The sequence below is a fragment of the Carassius auratus genome, chromosome 5 (genome assembly GCF_003368295.1).
Source record: "Carassius auratus strain Wakin chromosome 5, ASM336829v1, whole genome shotgun sequence".
NCBI classification, from domain to species: domain Eukaryota; kingdom Metazoa; phylum Chordata; class Actinopteri; order Cypriniformes; family Cyprinidae; genus Carassius; species Carassius auratus.
Window position 1 is genome coordinate 10488686 of NC_039247.1, and position 13884 is coordinate 10502569.

The 13884-nt window shown below is 37.2% G+C and overlaps 1 protein-coding gene across 2 annotated transcripts in view; it reads left to right on the top strand.

Moving 5' to 3' along the window:
• Nucleotides 1–12077: 12077 nt before the first annotated feature.
• LOC113074835 (sarcoplasmic/endoplasmic reticulum calcium ATPase 1-like) overlaps nt 12078–13884 on the top strand; it is a 68794-nt gene continuing 66987 nt past the window's right edge. For both annotated transcript variants that reach the window (XM_026247579.1, XM_026247574.1), the window contains exon 1: nt 12078–12705. In XM_026247579.1, the coding sequence (XP_026103364.1) occupies nt 12588–12705 (118 nt within the window). In that variant the 5' untranslated portion in view covers nt 12078–12587. The remainder of the gene's footprint in view (nt 12706–13884) is intronic.

The following is a 13884-nucleotide window of genomic DNA, read 5'->3' on the forward strand; positions in this document are numbered from 1 at the left end:
ACTGAAACACCGTGATTAATTGGCATCTCAGGAGAAACTTTATCTTTTAAACCAGCTTATTGAATTCAAAGCTGAAATAAATTGTGTTAACAGTGTTAGCTGTGGGTTTAGTGGCTTGTAAATGCATTGGTTTTCAGTTGATGGCGTAATCCTTTGAGCCTTTTCAGATTATAGTGAATGTGAAGATTCTTCAGCTAAGAGCACTGCAGGATCATGACTGAGAACAAAACCCAACAAGCAACAACACTAGGTTTCCTAACATACCAACGCTATCTCATGGCCAATTCGTACGTATTTTACTAGGTGGCTTATTCGTACGAATTTGTACGACCTTACTCGTACAATTTTATACGATTTGTCTAAACCCCAGTGACGGTTAGGTTTAGGGGCGGGGTTTGGTGTAGGTCATTCGTACAAATTCATACTAATTGTGCAACTCGTAAAATACCTACGATTTGGCAACAATCGTATGAGTTTGTACGAGTGTGGTCGTACGAATTCGTACGAATAAGACACCTTGTGAAAAATGTACGAATTGCCGTGAGATCGGGTTGAACATACTACAGCTGACTCATATGAACATATTCTCTTTTGCAGTAAACAGTGCAGCTTTAATCATGAATAGAGCTGACTGCTGTCCAAAATTGACAAAAAAACAGTATGATGACTGAGCTATTTTATATATACAGTATAGATTTTTATATTTATAGATTTGAAATATACAGTAAACAGGTTGGTGTTATTGCCCTTCTGTGAGTTTTTTTGATGCAGTGTATATTATCACTCCTTATTTTATTGACTTTATAAAGTCTGATTAACTTACTTATTTATTAACTTATTTTATGAGACAAGTCTAGTTTGCTTATGCTATCGCATCCAATCTTTTATCTCCAATATCTTCCCTTGTCTTCCAGTGTCTAACTTTACACCATACTGTAATTTAACTCAAGTAGTGTGAGAAACCATACTGTAGAGAAACAATGACAATAAGAAATATCAGACAATGATAATGAATATTGCCAGCTGTCATCTCCAGCTTGGCATATACTTTTGCATGCTAAACTTTGTTTGTATTTCCATTTTGAATCCTGTTTGCAGAGGGTCACATCCTCTCTGGGAGGAGCCCTTTGCCTTGTAGCACAAACTAATGTGTGTAGACCTGAAAATCAGCAGTCTGGATCATGCATATTTGACTTTAATTAAATTCAGCTCCACTGTGTTTTGTTGGTCATGTAAATTCCAAAGCCTTCTGAAGGCCTGCATGATATATACAATGTGTTTGTGTGTGTGTGTATAGTTAAATGAAGTTGATTGTGTGCTTAATTTTATCGATGATTTATTTAGTTGGCTCCATTCATTATCATGCAGCTCATAACCACAAAAATAATTAAATAGGCACGTACCCGTTTTTAACTCATTTAAGTTTATCCTTCCCATACAATAAGTCTCTCTTCTTTATCCACAGTTACATCCAATGGGGATCTCTGAGCTTCTGTCTAGTTTCATTACTGAAAGCAAACCAAGCATGTCTGCCCTCTTCCATAACTCTAGTATGAACCTTAGGTAAACTTATTCATAATTTTAATTTTGGCATTGATTGATTGAGCATTAATTAATTAATTAATTAATTAATTCACCGACTCCTGCACAACCTGCATAAAGATGGCTATGTATGACATATTGTATGACAGTTATAAAGGTTGCATCATCAGTTTGGATAGATCACAGCTCATATCAGCAGAGCGGAAGAATCACTCATCTGTACTTTCTTCACAGAAAATATAGTTTGTGTATGTGTTTCTCTGAAAGAAGCAATTCAAAGGCATGGTGTGTGACAGAAAAGTTTTCTTTACTTCCTGTTGATAAGGTTGGAGGGCTGTTTATTTGACATATAACTTATGCTGCCTGACTACAGATAAATGAAGAGAGCAGTCTGGGCCCTTTGCCTTCACATTCCTAATTCTGTTTTAATAATGGAAATTAGATGGAGTACAGCTATTACTACCCTGTAAGGCATTTCTTTCCAGTTTGTGAGCTCCATCTTTGGTAAGCCACTAATCTCATCTGATTTTGTTCTCATGGTCATAATGGAAACCAAATTAAGACAAAATACTATTAGTGTCAGTTCCAACATTGAGTCATGTCATCCTTCCAGGATCATGTCATTTCATGTGAAATGATGTTTACTATAGTGTTATAATGGAGATGGCCTGCTGTTAGTCATATTTGATGCATTTATATTAAACAGCTTAATATGAAATGCCAGTGAAACTTGGAGACTACCAGAAAATTGATTTAAGGGATTCAGTTTCTCATTTTATGATAAGAATGTAGCACATCTTAAATTTTGAAACCCCTTTATGTTTCGTTTTACCAATCTGTCATCTCAGTGCAAGCCTGAGTCAGATACCATTTTTCAAAAAGGACAAACGGGCAAGAAAATGACACATCCCAGAGGACCAGATCCGTGGCTAGATGGAGCACACATCCGCCCAAGATCTAACTCTCTAGATCTCTAATTCCAAATCATTCTCTATTCTCTAGACTTTAGGGTCTGAAGATATGTTGTCATTACTCTGCAAACTGGGAAATTTTGACGATCATGAATCTGTGCAACTGTTCAGAATTTTCAGGTCAGTGAGATTTAAAAAAAAAAATGTTTTGGTTACACTTTAGAATACTGTTTCTTACTTACTACATAATAAGGAATTAATGAAGAACTAACAGGTGATTATTCATTAACACTTAACTCGGTTGCACTTTATTTTACAGTACGTGTACTTATATGTACTTATAGTGTACTTACAGTGTATTTATCTAAGAAAGTTCTGGTAATACAAGGTAACTACATGGGGTAAGGTTAGCTTTAGGGGTAGGTTCAGGGCTAGTACCTAGTTATTACATAGTTATTGTAATTACTATAATAAGTACATTGTATGTACATGGGGAACAGGACTGTAAAATAAAGTGCTACCCTTAACTCACTACTGTTAACTACTAAGAAAGATGTGTTAACTAATCAGTATGTAATATAATTTTATGATTATGTTAAGTAACAGTTAGCTAATCAGTAACTAATATATTCTGTGATACTTCCTGAAGAACTACTATTAATTGTCTAGTAGTTAGGGTTCAAGAAAAATAACTATGAAGTAACTACTAATGAACAGTTTTACACAATTACATTGAATTGTGACCCTTTCATATAAATGTTATTAGCAATAGCAGTAGTAGTATGAAAATGCAATATTAATAAATGCAATACATTTTAGGTTTTGCCTATGTAGTCAATTTTTTTGTGAGTGTGTTTTGTAAGAAATCAGCTTCCAATAGGAACCCCACCATGACTCCAGTGCCTTGCGAAAACTTACCTTAGTGTTTATATTTTATATACAGTACTGTATGTGTGCCTCCTCAGCATATACCACATTATCATTAATTCAATTTCTGTATGTAAGGCAAAACCTGAGGAAAAGTGAAAATACAGGTATCCAATTTGTAATTAATAAAGAATTATAAAATAATTACGCAGGACTTATTTTGAACCTGAAACATTAGGCCTATTCTAAAGTGAAAATATTGGGAACCCATTAGTAATTAATAAATAATTATTAGATAATTCCTCTAGAATTCCTTAGAATCTGAAACAGTATTCTAAAGTGAAAACATAGGGAACCCATAAGAAATTAATAAAGAATTATCAGATAATTTTGCAGGACTTACAGAATTCTAGTGAACCTATTAGTAAATAATAATAAACTACACAACCTATAAAAATAATCATAAACTTTGTAAAATACTCTCATCTGTTTATTTCAGATGAGAACATTTCTTAATACAGCATATTTTATTCCATTTTAACATGTATACTGCCCACATTTGAACTCATTTAACAAACATTTCATACTCAAAAGTTAAACATTTAGAAGCAAACAAAATCCATATTTCATTTCCATTATAGGCTGATAAGTGGGCTGTAACAAAGTTGCTGTAGTAGTAATTTGTACTTGTCCTTTTACTCAAGTAATTTTGAAAATGAATAGGCCTACTCATAATTGTACTGGAGTAATATTTTATTTGGGTATCTGTACTTTTACTTAAGTACTTGATTATTATCGTGTTTTTTTTTTTTTGTGTGTGTGTGTTTTTATTTTATTTATTTGCATATAACTGTTCAGTAGTAGTTTTTTCATAGTTATTTTTCCTGAAACCTTAACTAGTAGATTATTAATATTAGTTCTTCAGGAGGTATCACAGAATATATTAGTTACTGATTAGCTAACTGTTACTTAACACAATCATAAAATTATATTACATACTGATTAGTTAACACATCTTTCACACAAGTGTTAATGAATAATCACCTGTTAGTTCTTCAATAATTCCTTATTAGTTATGTAGTAAGTAAGAAACAGTATTCTAAAGTGTGACCAATGTTTTATATATAATTTATTTTAGCATTATTAATTATTATATTAAGATTTTAATTCAATAATATTTCTATTCAACATTTGATTTAAAAAAGAAAAGAATAAGTATGACACAAGTTTACACAAAAATATTAAGCAGCACATTATATATATTATAATATATAAAGTCAGCACCAAATCAACATTATTTTGATCAAATAAATGCAGTCTTGGTGAGCATTATGGGAGAAATATAAAATCTCACCACCTCCAAACATGTAGAATGGTAGTGTGCATGTGCTATGGGAAAAACATAATTTTTCAAATGCAACGGACTTACTGTAAGTGATATGACTGAAGAAACACTTGTATTCTACAGTGAAAATGATAGCGAGAGAACATGGAAATGAGAAAGGATAAAGCAAATGAGTGACAAAAGAGTACATCAAATTTAAAACAGAGAATGGTTAGCTGCATTTTAAAATGGAAAAGGATCCTTGAACCGAACAAGCTGGCAACAAGTTGACAGGTGTGTATACTCTGCTCAAAAGCTAGAGTGTGATCCATTAATCACTTGGACATGATGTCTCCTTTGGGTACTTCATCAAGGGGGAGCTTCAGGATCAGTGGTCCTTGTGAGCGTGCTCTGCTCATAGGGCAGGTAATCAAAGGGAGGTAGAGTGTAATTAGAGAGTCAGATCTGTTTCCTATAAGTCCCAGTCTCTGGAGATTTGACAGACAAGCTGATGACTGCTGCACTGGGTTATAAGGCTCAGCGTTTCCAGCCTCAAGCCCTTATAATATACACATTCATTTTACTAGGTTTGTTTTTCAAAACACCAGAGCTTTAAAATGAAAATAAATTAACATTTCATGAGCCATGAAAATTATTCAAAAAAGCACATCTCTCTGTTTTCTTTTCTATTTTTTATGACTTATGCACTTTCTTTCTTCTGTAGTTACAAAAGGTGTCCTTGGCTTTATGAGCAATAGACATGGAAAATATTATAATTATGGCCCCCTTAACCTTTAAATAAAGGTCTTTTGTTCAACATTATAATGCTTGTTTGTTGAACTTTATTTATTTTTTGAGTAATTAGACAAATGATTTTACAGTTTGATTTCTATATGAAATGTGTTAATCTCACTGAACTCCTCAACTATGCAAGCTGACACACATCAAGGTTTCTGGAAGGTGAGTGGAATCTTATATAGAGATATTTATCTATGTAGGCCTACTGCCAGCCATTTTACTAAGCAACTGAGACTGATGATGAATTGCATCATTTGCTACATGGACATACAATACTACACAATAATGATCGGGATCCATTCAGTGCTGTATTTGTTTCAGTTGCATTCATTTTAGTTGGTTAGGTAGTGTTCTCTGTTTCCTTGTTTCCTTTTTATCTGCCTCACTGCCTGTTTCTGAAAGGCCCTTTTTTGACTCTCTTCTTCTTCGGCAGCGCAGTGTGCCTTTGTTTACGAAAAAAAAAAAAGAAAAAGAAAAAAAAAAACCCTGGGCAGCTTAAACAGCTTTGGCTTTGTAAATCAAGACCAGCCTGCTCTCAAAATCGATATTTATCTAAGCCTTGTCTTTACCACTGGGCCGTTCTGTCAGTAGGAGCCAAGCTATCAATGACACCAGCTCCAATTCAATCTCTCTTTCTGCACTTCTCATTCATGATTTTGCCTGGCCTAACTCTTTTATTTTCTCCCAGCCGCCCTTTTCCCAATTCATCTGTGTCTCTTTCAATTTATTTTATTCCTTTTCTCTCCCTCTCTTTTTTCTTTTACAGAGTCTAACTGTCTTCTCTCCCTCTGTCGATTATTTATTTTCCCAATGCACAGCAGCTAAGTCCAAGTGAAACAGCCAAATGCATAAATGTAGCTGCTTCTCGAACATGTAAAAATGTGGAGCAGGACTTGATTTCATTCATCTGGAATTAACGGGAGGGAAGGAATTATTGCCCTAATATTATTATATAATCGATAAGCATAAGATTATTTCACCCAAAAAGTACAGATGAGAAACGATAAAGATCATCATATTCTGGAGTACATTATCACTCACTGAAGGCTGCTCATTGTTTTTCCTCTGAGAGGATAATTACTTTGATTCAGAGTAACACTCAAGGTGCTGCATGCATGCTTCCTCTTGCACCGTGCTATGTACCTCTTGTTGTGAGTAATTATAGCTGATTTACATCTCTAGATTTGTTTGGTGTTGAGTTTATCATGATGTTTACTGGAGGAGCCTTTTGGTGGCTAATGTTTCTCATGTTTCAACGCATTATGAAATAACAACATATTTCAATAATGGTTGCCCACACAATACATCACCCTTCCCTTTGCTCTTGCTGTGTTGCAAATGCCTTACATCACTCTGTGGTTTATATTTGCATTGACGAACATTAGTGCATGTGTTAAAGCACTGACAGCCCTTTTTACAATGCTTCATGTCTGACAAACCCCTGTAAGTGATAACTCTGCAACGGCTGTGATATGTTGCAAATGTTGGGAGAAAATCCCAATGCAAAATATATAAACTGTAAGAAATCAGCAGCCTTCTTACATTTGGTAGCTACATATTGAATGTTTTCATTCATTTTGGTAGTATAATTTCCATTATAGGAACCAGTATTAGCAGCTTTTAGGAAAGGATGTCACTTGCAATTGATTGAAATGAATAAGATCATAATGAGATGAGGGCACAAGTTATGTTTAAAGATGTCACTTCAATAGGCCACCTTGCTGACCGGCATTTTAACAGTCACCTACTTTCACTGCATAGTAATTGGTTCATTATAGACCATTTGATTTCATTAAGCAGTGACTGATAGAAGATTGGCAAAGCACTGAGATGTGACTTTTTTTGTACAAGTATTGTATAGAGCAAAGAAAAAAAGCTGAATAAATGAAGTGCTTGTATTTCAATATTATTAAAATTTTCATATTTGAATATAAACCACACTTAGACATATTTGAAAGTCACTGCAATGTCAAAATATAAGACATATTATTCATTTATTCTCTTTAGTTTCCCCTTTTATTTGAATAAAATTCCCTGTCAAAAAGATTCCTTAATTCTGTTATCCAATTGGCTTAAATAGATATTAGATATGAGTGGACTGCACATAATTGTTACTCTGCAATTCAGACAAACCTCTTTTTCTTCCTCCTCCCCCTTTCCTTCTCTCATCTGTTATTCCCATCAGGCAGACTGGCAGACGGCGCATTGGCATCCCCCGGTAACATCCTGTGAAATGACTACTGCGTCACAGATGTAGTGTGCTAGGAGTCTGTGTGTGTAACAGAAAGAAAGAAAGGAAGATGAAATACATTGTATTTGATTAGGATGGAGTGTAGGGGATGCTAGCACCGGCACAGTCTTTCTCTCTCTCTCTCTTTCTTTGTCAGGTGCAGCTGCTGCAGTCTGGGGATTAGTCTCACTCCAGATCTCCTTGAGTCAAAGTCAGTGAAGGTACCGCAGTAATGTGCCTGTAGCACAGTGCCTCTCTCCCATCACGACACAGCTGAGAATAAAAATTATGTCAGTTATTACTTGTTTCCTTTATTTTTCCATTATTACATATCTTTAGTACTGATGGCAAATTTGCCATTATGAAAGAGGGAGCAGAATGAGAAAAAAGAGCATCCCTTTTTTTAAAAAAAAGCATATGTCTACAAAGGTGTACAAAAAGAAAAGAAAAAGAAAATTAAACCTATTTAGGAACTGATTTCCATAATGCAAAATGATAGTGAGACCAGTCAGGCTTGAAGGCAAATGCAGCTGGGAGGCTCACAAACCCGAGTGGAAAATTTGGTGTCTGAAACTGTAACTTGCACAGACATCCATTGTATGTCAGTGTGGTAAAAGAGTCAGGGAAAAGGGGGAAGGATTTCCTTTCCATAAGGACTTTGGCATTCAAAAGTCTCCCTTCTTGATCCTTCAGTGAGAAAAAGGTGTCTCTTTAAGGTGACTTGGGTTTGATGTCAAATATTTTATTTTGTGAAATTCTAGGCAATGTCTAGGGATGAGACAGGGGTCACAAATGTGTGTGTGTGTGTATATATAAATGTATATCTATCTATCTATCTATCTATCTATCTATCTATCTATCTATCTATCTATATATATATATATATATATAAATAATGATGGGAGAGAACTGTTCCATTGCAACTGACTTCTGCAGCTTCATGCTGAGTCACTTTACTCTAGATGGGAAGCCTGAAAAAGATGCATCACACACAATGTTAAACCTGTATGTACTGTATTGGAAATGGGAAGTGGCAAATTATGTGAATGATTTCCTATTAACATTCCTTCCATCAAGGCAATCTGATCCATCAGTTTGCATTAGCGTGCTGCCTTAAGCCACTGGCTTAACCCAAGGAGACCTCTTTCCAACTCTGTGGAGTCAAGAAGGGAGTCGATATCTGGATTGATCAAATGCAGAAAGTGTTCTGAATACTAATCATCAGTGCGGTATGACGATGAAGTAAAGTAGGCTGTTTTCAAGTTCAGTTTATGAAGTGCAACTTCTGAGAACATCATTATTGAGTACATGGTTGATGCCCTTTGCTTCTGAACGTAATAATGAAGGTTATGTTTTTCAGCAGTGAAAGCTGCTCCTAGATCAGCACACAGCTAAACAGAGCTCCCGTACTTGAGTGGAAGCTGATTGTGACCTGGATAGGTGGAAAGAGACCTGGGCCATTTCAGATAAATATAGTCCTCAAAAGCACATTGTGTTCTAGAGGCATTGGGTTTAAAGTAGGTATCCACAGTATTCTCTGAGATGGCATTACTCTGCAGAACCTTAACTTCAGGACAGAGCTTATTTCTTAAATTTCTGTCTGTTGTAACAAACACAAATACATGCTACAAATGAATAACAGACATGCACAGATAATTTACCTTCAAATTTGGTATTTACTTGGTGTTTTGTAGAGCATGCCATTGAGCATATTTTTGCATTTCTATGGCTTTAACCAGCAGATGTCTTCAACGTGTAATGTTTTCGAGCACTCTGAAACAGTGAATGAATTTGCAACACAATTGATTCAAAGTTTCAAAAAACTTTACTTCTCCAATCACTACTATCCTTGAGAAATTGTGGTCAAGAAATCTGTCACAATAAGAAAAAAATAATGGGATAGTTCACCCAAAAATGAAAATTTGATGTTAATCTGCTTACCCACAGACTGTAATTCAATTCACGCATTTAGCAGATGCTTTTATCCAAAGCAACTTACAGTTCAGGCTAACATTTTTTACCTAACATGTGTTCCCTGGGAATTGAACCCACAACCTTTTGCACTGCTAACGCAATGCTCTACCACTGAGCCACAGGAACACTTATTTTTTTAAATTAATGTTTGTCTGATTGTGTTAATCTGATCCTCTGTGTTCTGTTCCCTTATTAGGGCCCGAGCACTGCAGTGTGAGGACCCTATTGGAATTGCTCCGTTTATATTGTGCTTATTTTCCCCTCTTGTCTTTGTGGGTCATTTTGCATGCATTTTTTGTGATTGCTCATAGCTAGTATCATTGATCTTGTTAGAGTTTTCCTGCCCTAGTCATATTTTTTATTAAGTCTTTACTTTAGACTTCTGTTATCTCTTGTCTCTCTTGTTGTGTTGTCTTTGTGTGTGTTTGTTGTGTTGGTTCCTGCCCTGTTTCCTGAGTCCTCCCTGGTTGCTGCTTCTTCTGGCCTGACAGACATTTTGGTGCTTCAAGAGTTACTACCCTAGTGCCAAGCCTGTGGTTCCTTGGGTTTCTAGCTTGTCTCCTTTGCTACAGAATCTGGATGTTCATTCTGCATCTGGATCCTACCTTGCCAAATCTTGACAGAAATAAACAGCCACTCAAGGAACTAGCAGAATGAGTCTTAAAATGGTCCCATCTGCCACTGCATTGCTTCGTCAGTAGAGGTGGTATTCATGGAGCTTTGCTCAGTTCTTTTGGACCATGGCTAAGGGCCTTGAATATGATGATGCAGTCCTGAAGGAGACCTTCAGCCTCATTCTAGATGACCAACTGCCACGATGTGAGATGGAGCTATTGCATTTTTTGAATTTCTGGGACTTCTCCCATTATGTGCATCACCGCAAAGACTGGCCGATCCTCAACCCTCCTGAGGATGTCTGCAGCGACCACCCTCAGATCAAGTCACCTAATTAGTGAGAAATATGACAACATCCTGCCCTGGGAGGCATAGGGATAGTAGGGCCCATGCCAGGAGGGCCAGACCCTTTGTTCAGAGACCCCTCATGCACTTACTCTGGAGGATCTCAAGTTGCCTGCTGCTTTAGTCATGGCCATGGAGGCCAGTTTTGAATAGCCCCCTCCAGTCAGTCCAGGGCCAGTCAAGCCCGCTCTGGTCATCCCAGAGTTAGACAAGCTTGCTCCAGTCATTCCTGAGCCAGGCAAGCCCACGCCAGTCAATAAAGGTGCCAGTCCGGTCCACCCTAGTCATTCCAGAATCAGTTGAGTCTGCCCAAATTATCCCAGAGCTAGTAGAGTATTATATATACCAAATGATTTGATGTTTAAAATAAAACAAAAGCCTTAAAATAAGCTAAAACAACAAAAAATTATATTACTTACTTTAATTTGTCCTCAATGTAATTATTTTAATAATAATAATAATAATATAATTAATTAGTTATTTATGTATGGACAGTCATAATTTCTGGAAATTAAAATAAAAAAGGTTTGAGAAAGTTTGAAAGTCACTGCCCTTGCCCCTAACTTTAACCTTAGTATCACATTCTTATAAATAGCATCACTCTCACGATCCATGATATTTCTGAATAGAACTGGAAGTCTGAACGTTTCTTCATGTGACTGCTTGATTTAATTGACCAATGAAAATTGGCTTTGGGGCGGGGTCATTCATGACACAGATGCAATGTGGTTCCCCTCAAAAGTACAATGTGGAAAGAGAACAGCAAGGACAGGGGGAGGTTGGTGGAACTGAACTTAGGTTCAGAAAAAAACAATCAAAAACCAAGTGTGAAAACAGTCTGAGAGGTGAAAAGCCAAGCCAGATGGGGTTGCCAGTTCAATTTGTGATGCCAGCTTTGACCCCACCATTACCTCATTTTCCAAAAGATCTTCTATCACTTCTGCAGGCAAGGATGATGTAACCTATAAAGTTTCTTGTTTTAACATGAGTTTAGCAGTGTATATTTCCTATATATAGGCTTTGCACAGGGACAGATGAGAAACCATGAGCCAGGAAAGAACTGGAGCACCTTGTTCTAAATCCATCTCCCCCATTGTGCAGTACACTGTTTTCCTTGTGAGGCAGCACTCAGTGCTTTACATTTTTACAATGCTCTACAAATGTTTTTTTTAATGATAATCTTTACATTTGCAATATTAGTAAATGTTATGATTTAGATAAAAAGTAATAAGGTTATACAATCTAGCCTATAACCAAACTAAATCGCAAAAGGGTTTTCCCCCCTTACAAACTGTAAACACGTTATATTGATCAACGCATTCAGTAAACAAACTCAAAAGTCGTTTGTAAATGCTAAAGGCTTCTCCATTGTGAATAATTGTTTCATTTGTAATGGCCAGTTAATGGTTAATCTTCCAGATATATTAATCAGATTCAGAGGCAATCAACACAAGTTTGAGCTGTGACGGTTTGACAAGCTCACAGATGACGCGCTGAGGGGAACTCGAGGCACCTCGACAGCTTCCTTCATCCGTGACAAACTGCTCACCGTTTTACTCTCCTCCTGACACGGAAATTAGGTTGGCGCAGTTCTCGATTACGGCGGTTTTTCTTTTTCATGCACACACCGACAACCTAAGCAGCCTTTCTCTCAGGTAACGCGAGCCAATAAACGCTCACGGACGGTGGCCAAACACGCGAGCTCACGGAAAAAGAGGCGGGAACCTCGCGCACCTTCAGAGGACGCGGAGCTAGTGCGCGCGCACTCACTCAGCTCGAGCACACACGGAGCAGCAGCCTCACGGGCTCAAACCGGCGGATTGCAGAAGGGGCAGGTGGACGTCTGCGCAGACTACCACCTCCACTTGGCGGTCTAAAAGCACCTCGGTGGAAATTTGGCCACTTAAGCCCTTCCGTGATCTCGGTGTCATTTGTCACAAATACATGCCGTTCAAGTGGTCGTAGTAAACCGTTCCTCGAGATGGAAAACGCCCACACTAAATCTGCACCAGAAGTTTTAGCAAACTTCGGTGTGAATGAAAACACTGGACTCACGTTGGAACAAGTGAAAATTCATTTCGAAAGATATGGACCAAACGGTGAGTAAGCACTCGTGTATTTACCTGGCTGTTTCAAAGTGTTTACTCGTGCCGGTGGAGTCGAACATAGACAAGAACACGCGTTTCCTACAGCTGAAGAAAGTTATTCTTTATCATCGTGTGCCTCGTAGGCTTTTATCTCGCTTATATCTAAAAAAATAAATAAAATAAAAATAGGAGAAGAGCAGCTTCCAGCTTGGTTCGGTCCACAGTGAAGTAAGTTACATTGCTGATGAGATCTCTGAAATGATGGATTCTAATGCTTCAGCCTCTCAGTTGTGGGCTTCTACTGTGAGCAACCTTGACTCATAAGCACATATGATGCTTTGTTAAAAGCTTGTGCAATGCAAAAGTCAGACTAAGAGGAAAAATGTAATTTCTTCATGTCATGGATAGTTTGTTAATGTATATTCATGTCTGAAGTCATATCTGTTCAGCCTTTCTCTCTTTTATGACATGGGACATTACGACCAATGAGACCGGCATTTTCCATTCACCCTCTTTTATGACCCTTAGTTTGAATTCAGGCAAATCCAAAGTGATTTGCGCTGTGTAATGTACCTGGCCGTGAGCCTCAGAGTGGAAAACCTTCTGTTGAGGTGGCTTGCAGGACTGAGATGCAAGTGTCCACGTCCTGCAGGATTTCAGACACTCCTCCTTTTGAGGCACAAACTCACACACTCATTGAGCCGCAGATGTTTTTGGCTCGAAGGCATGTGCAGGGAATAGCCTTCCCTTTGAAAAGGAAATATTGTTTCAAGAGATAAAGGGCTAGATAATGTACCAGTGACCAGCATTATGGAACTTGTGAAACCTGTTTTCTACTTCCTCAGTGAGATTAAATGTTCACGTAGAAACAGTGCGCGTCGGGTTACGTTGCCCTACTACAGTTTGTTTCAGAGGAAACTTAAAAACAGCTTCTTTTTTTGTTACGTAAGACTGTACTGTACTAAAGTATTCTGTTGTGTTTCTTTAAGTCATGGGAGTTGTTCTGAAGAATAGAGGCACACGCCGTGGATCTAATAAGATAATCTTTACATTTCCATTTTATAATGATGAGGAGAATATATTTGCATTTTCTTTAAACCGTTCTGTTTTTTTTCCTCTGTCATATGATGTGACATTGGAAGCTTTATTCGTTCGCTTCACAGCTGTGCATTGCATGATTTATTTTGGAGG